Source organism: Sebastes umbrosus, chromosome 6, assembly GCF_015220745.1.
Source record: "Sebastes umbrosus isolate fSebUmb1 chromosome 6, fSebUmb1.pri, whole genome shotgun sequence".
Lineage (NCBI taxonomy): Eukaryota > Metazoa > Chordata > Actinopteri > Perciformes > Sebastidae > Sebastes > Sebastes umbrosus.
Genome location: NC_051274.1, coordinates 1,835,488 through 1,843,485, shown reverse-complemented (window position 1 = coordinate 1,843,485; position 7,998 = coordinate 1,835,488). Strand labels below are relative to the sequence as shown.

General features: G+C 39.1%; 1 protein-coding gene across 1 annotated transcript; it reads left to right on the top strand.

Moving 5' to 3' along the window:
* Positions 1-1,713: 1,713 nt before the first annotated feature.
* Positions 1,714-7,567, top strand: LOC119489225 (trypsin-3). Its single transcript, XM_037771420.1, has 6 exons — positions 1,714-1,786; positions 2,223-2,292; positions 4,601-4,757; positions 4,938-5,079; positions 5,198-5,452; positions 7,074-7,567. Exons 2-6 carry the CDS (start codon positions 2,223-2,225, stop codon positions 7,227-7,229), a joined length of 780 nt encoding a protein of 259 aa, XP_037627348.1. The 5' UTR covers positions 1,714-1,786; the 3' UTR covers positions 7,230-7,567.
* The last annotated feature ends 431 nt before the right edge of the window (positions 7,568-7,998 follow it).

Genomic DNA, 7,998 nt, shown 5'->3' with positions numbered 1-7,998 from the left:
ACAGTTCGTAGTAGTTGTAGAACCATAGAAGTGGTCGTTGCAGTTGTAGTAATAGTAGACTTATTATCAGTTGTTATTACTATAATATAAGTTTTATTACGGTCGGCACTGTTCGATTGGATTCGACCCACTGGCCAGCTTGGGCCCTTACGTGTGGAGTTTGCCCGTCTCTCCTCTGGGTCCTCCAACTTCCTCCCACGGCCCAGACACATGCAGGAGAGTTTAACCGGTGAATCTAAAATTGCCTGTAAGTATGAATGTGAGCGTGAATGGTTGTCTGTCGGCCATGTGAATGACTGGCGACCTGTCCAGTAGTATTAGTTGGTAATAGTTATAAATTTACGCCTATTTGTAAATCACTGAATAATCCAGTCCTATGTTACATTTTGAAGCTATAGTCATACAGTATCTCTGGCTAACAGTGTGGGAAATATGCACTGATAGTACAGTAGAACCATGCCGTGTGAATTGTGAGCCTATATTAATAGAGAGAACAGATTGTGCAGCCAGAGAGTAATCTGAGTAATAAAGCTGAAATATAATATTCTTTGAATTATCTATATGTTCAATTTTCAATTTATTTATATTGCGTCAAATCATAACAGAAATTAGCTCGAGACACTTTTCATAGCAGGTCTAGACCCAACAGTGGCAAGAAAAACTCCTCTTTAACGGGTAGAAACCTCGGGCAGGACCAGGCTCTGGGGGGGGGGGCGGCCATCTGCCTCGACCGGTTGGGTTAATAGAGAGAGAGAGAGAGAGAGAGAGAGAGAGAGAGAGAGAGAGACCCAGCAACAACAATAATAGCACAACAGCTATAATAATAATAATAGAAATAGGACTCATAACAATAATAACAGTAGCGATGGGTATAATAGAATGATAATTGTAATAGCAGTAATAATAGCAGAAATAATAACAAAAATATAACAACTTATATTAACAACAGCAGCAGTGGATATAATAGAATAATAATAGCAGTAATAATAATAGTAATATGGCTAATAATAATGATAGTAGTAGTGGGTGTCAAGTAGGGCCATGGCAGCAGGCGCAACTCTGATCCATGGATATCTACCCCAGCATAACTGTTATAGGCAATTCATAGATCGTATTATGTCTTTTACCCGGTTTTGATCAGTTGCATTGTGGTGTTATATGCAGACAAAATCATTATCACAGCCAACCACAAGGTGTATTAATGTCTGTAATGAAAAGCTTTTTTAATTACACTTTCAAATTGAGATGTTTTGTGTTGATCTGTAAATGAGACACACATTTGTGTATGAATATAACATTAACCAATAAACCCAAAGTACACTGCTGTTGATTGGTCAGGTTCTTTAATTCAACAATGCAAATACATTTATCACTGTGACTCTTTTTATATATATATATATATATATATATATGTACAGTATCCACTACAGACACGCGAGAATATCAATCAAATTAGTCCGAGCGAATTTCATCCATACATCCCACAACCAGGTGATGGTGGTGACTGCTTAGAGGCGTTCCCATCCCAAATACCTCCATATCCCAAGGTGCAAGCAGCAAACTAGAGCTTACAAACAGACATAATACACAAGAGCACTTTAGCTTTGTCAAGTAGTAGGTCAGTTTCATTGTTGCAGCGTGAGATGGTCGCAGTACAAAACAAGACGAAAAGATAATTTAAACAAAAGGTTTGAACAAGGATACGGTTACTCTATAAAAGGCAACTGGAGAGCATTGGTCCCACCAGTTGGAGATACTCTGAACGGCGCTGTGTTTGGGCTTACAGGTAAGTAGAACCTTTAATGATTAATATTCAAGGGCCTACCCTCTATTACCAGTATATTTATGTAATATATGTTAAAATTGTAATACTATTAATTTAGTTTCAAAATGAAATGATGGTGATTCAGCAGAGTAGAATAGACTGTTACCAGTCAGTAGTACGATTTAGCCAGTGATTTCAGAGGAAAGCTGTGAACTTCAGTAATTTGAAGCAAAATCTATAATCTACAAAATCCCTTTCGGTGTCATAGATAGTCAACTGAGAAGAAATAAGGCAGCAAAGTTGCACATGTGTACAGCCTAACCATAATCTGCATTCACTTTCTGTTATTTCACACCAACATAATTGGATTTTATCAGGGTTGTCAGAGTAATTAAATGAACTGGCACATTATGTACTGTGTATAGAAACTTATAAAAGTTATGTTTCTGCATTACAGATGATAAGTGAAAACATGGCTCCGCTGCGAAGCCCTACTGTGCTGTTGTTTTTGGCATTCTTGGTATCAGGTGAGTTCCTCAATCACTAAATTTGGGTGCACAATAAAAAGTATGAAATCCTACTCGAGATGTGGAACCATGTTGAAAGGAACTTTCACAGAACACTGACTGACCCTGAGGGTGAAAACAAGAAATGTATGTATGTCAGGAGTAACGGAGATACCCAAACTGTGCTGACGTGGCCCTGAGACTGCCTCCAACCTCTCTTTAAGATTATAAAGACCGTAGAGCACAGGGCCGGCTGAAGGCATAGGCCATATAGGCGGTTGCCTAGGGCGCCACCTTCTGGGGGTCGCTGGTCGCCCTCTAAAATTAATAATAATATTATTTTTTTTGTTTTTAAATGCCATTGGGCACTCCTCATTTACTGCATTAAGGTCACAAATGAACAACAAAAAGAAACACACTTTTCACCCCTGTAATTCTCTTTCTCACACTTTTCCATCTGCCTTGCAGTAGGGGTGTAACGATACGTTTTTACAACGATACGATACAATACGATTTCCATGGTTCCGATACGATTCAGGATGATATTTGGCTCACGTAGAGCGATACCATACGATACGATTCAATGATTTGAAATCGATACAGTTACTTTTTTTTTGCCAAAAATTCAGTCAGTGTGACTGTGAAATAAATATGTGATACTGGACAGAGCAGGTCAGGATTCCTCAAAGTTTTTCTTGTAAGGGAATCAGGGATAAATTAATTATGGATATAAACAAGTAAACAACGATTAATGGCAAATACATACACCTTTTATTTGAAAATAATAAAAAGTGCAAATGCAGGACCTGCTGATTCTCAAGATACAAGGCAGTGCAATATTTAACAAAGAATATAATAAACCAACTTCTATTCAAGTTAAATTAACAGTGGTTTAACCTGCTGCTTCTGTCCTCATTTTCAATATAAACTGTAGAGCAGGGGTCTTCAACGTTTTTCAGGCCAAGGACCCCCAAACTGATGGAGAGATGGAGCAGGGACCCACTACTGTATTTATTGTATAAAATTGTGTTTTATATTAAACTGGGCCTAGTGCCATGTATAAATGTACCTTGTTATTGTGCATTCAATACTAAGCTATTCAAATAATACACAGGTTCATATAATCATATTTTTATTTTAAACATGTGCAAGGTACAGTGAGTAGATAAATTGTTATAAATAATAATAATAAAAAAAAAAAGAAATTAATAATAAGAAAATTTCGCGACCCCCCCTGCAGTACCTCCGCGGACCCCCTGTTGAAGACCTCTGCTGTAGAGCAATAATACAGAGATCAACCACTGATCGTGATCAAATAGCTGATAGTGATCAAACGGCTTGGGACAATAATCATTCCTATACAAACGCTGGTTAAATAATGTGCTTATTGTAATCAAGTAGTCCACCTACAGTGTTTATTTAGGGTATTTTCATACATGAAAAAACATCTTGAAAAACTTTTTTAAACTATGTTAGACTGACGTTAGTTGAATTTCTGTTTAGTTTTTTACTTTACTCCCATCACTTGTCGTGATAATTTACCTCGCGGACCGTCTGCTCTCCGGCTGGATATGCGAGGCTGATTCTGCGTTCACATACAGTAGATATCATGACGGGGAAAGGAAAGGAATTTTCTCTGAATGAAAAACCGACAGCGCACGGGGAAAGCTCCTTTGGGTGAAGCCGACAGGCCCCTGTCTCCTGCAGACCGACGCTCATCTCCCTCCAGCCGCTACCTGGTGAGAGAGGAGGAGCTCCATTCGTCTGCATGCACGACATAGATGCGCGCTCGCGCTGCAGAGAGCAGAGCTGGCAGAACCGGAGTTACGTTTAACATTTCTTTACTAATACTAATTCATTACTAATTCATATAACGTTTGTCGTCCTTTAATACAAGGTGCAAATCCTTAATATCGATACAATCGATTTTTGCGTTTCAAATCGATTTTATATCGATATACGTCTCCCGTGAAGGACAACTTGCCAAGTACCTATCGATGTAGTTGTATCTTAGGAATATAAATCGATATATCGATATAGTGGATGAATCGTTACACCCCTACCTGGCAGCACTTATTTGTTATTAAAAGTGTAAATTGTAGTGAAACCAACAAAATACTTTTAAGCCAACCAAATCACGGACCAATTTTTTATTTATAATATGATAAATATAGTTATCAGTTATTTATGGGGGGGGGAGGGAGGAGGAATCCGAATTCCGCCTCGGGCACTAAAATGGCTAGATAGATAGAGTATTAAATATGAAACACATTTGACATTTTTTGTAAACAAAAATAACTCACACGGCACCTATTCTCACTGTGTACAGAGGCATTTGCAGATAGGATCATAGGGGGTCAGGAGGTCAAGCCGTACTCTGTCAAATATCAGGTATCCCTGCAGTACAAGTTTGGTGGGAGACACTACTGTGGAGGAACCTTAGTGCACCGTCAGTGGGTGGTGTCTGCTGCCCACTGCTGGAAACCGTAAGTACTGACACAAGACACTAAAAGTAGCCAACACTGACGTTTTGAGATGTTAGAATAATTGAATGTTAGTATACAACGAGGAAAGAATTGTGACAGTAAAGATGTGATTTTACTGTATTTCATAGTTACAGTAAAGGGTAAATTCTGAAGCACCTTATGTCTGTTTACGGCCACCAGGCAGAGTCGGATGAGGGTGGTGTTAAGTGAACACAGCCTGGCGAAGAATGAAGGATTTGAACAGGAATTTAATGTCTCAAAGATATTTTATCACCGCCAATTTAACTACAAAACATTCAACAACGACATCATGCTTATCAAGGTGAGCAGAAGAGCCTGAAATAATGGAGCTCTTGACACATGCATACACTCTTAATTGTTCTTAATTGATGAATTGCCTGGTCAGCATATCTAAGCCCTAAGTTTGGTTTGTGTTACAGCTGAGTAGGCCGGCACAGCTGAACGCCCATGTCCAGCCAGCTGTTCTGCCGGATGAGAACGGTTCCCCTCAGCGTGGAGATGTCTGCACAGTGAGCGGCTGGGGTGTGACACAGATTTACAGTTACTCCCTCTCTCCTGTGCTGCGTTCTGTGGATGTGAGAATAACACCTTACTGCAATTATTACTACTGGGGGAGGATCACTCCAAACATGCTGTGTGCTGGCTCTCGATACGGTGGAAAAGATTCCTGCCAGGTACACAATTTTTCTTTCTCTTTTCTGATGTATGTGTAGTGTGGTCTGTGTATTGGATGCTTGTGTTGAATGCTTTAATGAGTACCTAATCATGTTGCATAATGTTGTCTTGTATATTACATATCATTTTAATTCATATTTCCCTTTTTATTGCTCTGCATGCTGTGTATTGTATGCTTCTGCTGCATGTTTTAATTAGTGCAGTATAATGTAGCCTAATGTCCTGTTGTCCTGTGTACCAGTGGTGGAAAGTAGCTAAGTACATTTAATGTACTTGTACTCTACTTAAGTACAGTTTTACTTTACTTGAGTAATTACATTTTATGCTACTTTATACCTCTACTCCGCTGCTAGTAGTAGTGCAAATATTGTACTTTTTACTCAGCTACATTTATTTGACAGGATTAATTACTTTGCAGATTCACATTATTAATACAAAATATGAATCAACAAATATGATTAGCACCACATTTACCAGCTGCATGCATCAGTAATTATAATTGAATAATATAATATACATTATTCTGAAACTGGCTATTCTACACAATGAGTATACTGATACTACTACTGAATGATACTTTTACTTTACTTTACTTTTATTTGATGCTAATACTTCTGTACTTATACTTTACTAACATTTTGTAATGGAGTATTTCTACACAGTGGTATTGCTAGTTTTACTTAAAGGAGTTCTATACGGAGTTCAAAGCAAATCTGAGTTTGAGGGATTGCCTCCACACAGCTCTCAACATGGCGATGGCTGAGCTGGCGGCTATCAGCTAAAGGGGCTAACAGCAGGAACAGTGCAAACAACAGCAACACTGCTGACAGTGCTAACAGTGTTAACCTGGGGGAGAACTGAAGGGTGGGCGCTATGCTTTTGCGACAACGCCGGCGTTATCAGCGGTAACCGCTATATGGGCGCAATGCAGAGCGGCGGCCATGAGCTAGCCAGTGGGGCACACAAACAGGGACTCACATCATGGATGTATAAAAAGAACTGGATACAGTGGCGGAGGCGGGGCCCCGTTCATGAAAGTTGCTCAACTTTGACTCCCAAGTATAAAATTACCCGCATCTTCCGGCGACATTCCACATCCATGGAACCCATAGAGCAGGCACACTAGTGTTTCCTTTAACCCCGCCTCCCGACCCTCAGTCCAGCCTTGGTCTCAGTCTCATTCACGTGACCGAAGGAAGGAGAATAACTCTGGATTCGGCTATTAGAGCATTTTTTAGGACCTAATGATATAAATAAGGGCTAATCAAGTTGATTTACCTAAAAGAAATGATCCGCTAACATGCACATGTGGCCGGACCGGCTACATAAACAAAGCACAGAGAAGCTTGGATTACAACACACACAGAAGGAGAGTGACTTCATTCTCTGCTCAGGTAGACATCACTGTATCTTTACATAGCAAATAGTTGTTTGCTGCTATATTAATGTTCTGAATGTCCCATAGAAGACCTTTAAGTAAAAGATCTGAGTACTTCTTCCACCACTGCTGTGTGGGGCATGTTATCACTATTAACATTAACATCCCCTTCATGCGTGTATCCTATTTCTGTAACTATTTTAGCTTGTTCTTCAACTGCGATTTGCCTTGGTGATCCACAGGGTGACTCTGGTGGTCCTCTCATCTGCAGTGGCAAGTTCGAAGGCATTGTCTCTTGGGGTATCAGCTGCGCAAACCCATACTTCCCTGGAGTCTACACCAAAGTGAGGAAGTACGTCAGTTGGATCAACTGGATTATCGACCATAATACAGCATGAAGAGTGGCCACGATTCTTGATGAGCAGCCTGCAGAGGCAGGCTTCTAGATGTATTCATTTTGAAAAGGAATAGACGATTCACCACATTATTTTCAATGGCCTATTTCATTACTAATGACTTTCTCAGTATTTTTTATAGTACTAATTGTCAATTTCACACACTGAGTTTAGTTGCAGTTCATAATGTTGGGATATGCTAAATAGAGCCAGGGTTATCAGTCATTTCTAGATGTAAGGTTTCCTGGAAATGTGTTAACATGCACAATTCATTGATTTTCATTTGTTCATTGTTCTGATAGAGAAATAAAACACAGAAATAAACATTGTTATTATCATTATTACTTTTTTATTGTTATTATTATTATCATTATTATTATTATTATTATTATTATTATTATTATTATTATAATAATAATAATAGTAGTAGTAGTACTAGTAGTAGTACTAGTTGTAGCAAAGATGTTAAAGCAGCATTAATCAGTAGAGCTGGGCATCATACATTAGATCAGCACATAGCCTACGGTTCGCAAAAAGTCAAGACCACGCCCCTTTTTGGGGGAAATAATACCGAGGATCCCAGAGACTGCAATGCAATTTGACGTATTTTTGGATTGTAATTTTGACAAATTTGTATGCATTCATCTCTTGTTATACAAACATTCGTTTTATACACATGTCTAATAATTATTTTGCGATCTTGCCTGAACCTGAGCGTTGGCGATACCTTAATAAATGAAGGTTGATCGCCGCCATGTCCCTTCAGTCGTCC

Coding starts and splice junctions, on each gene's coding strand:
- LOC119489225 (XM_037771420.1), top strand. CDS start 2,223: ATGATAAGTGAAAACATGGCTCCGCTGCGAAGCCCTACTGTGCTGTTG. Junction 4,758..4,937: donor GCTGCCCACTGCTGGAAACC/GTAAGTACTGAC, acceptor TACGGCCACCAG/GCAGAGTCGGATGAGGGTGG. Junction 5,080..5,197: donor ACGACATCATGCTTATCAAG/GTGAGCAGAAGA, acceptor TTTGTGTTACAG/CTGAGTAGGCCGGCACAGCT.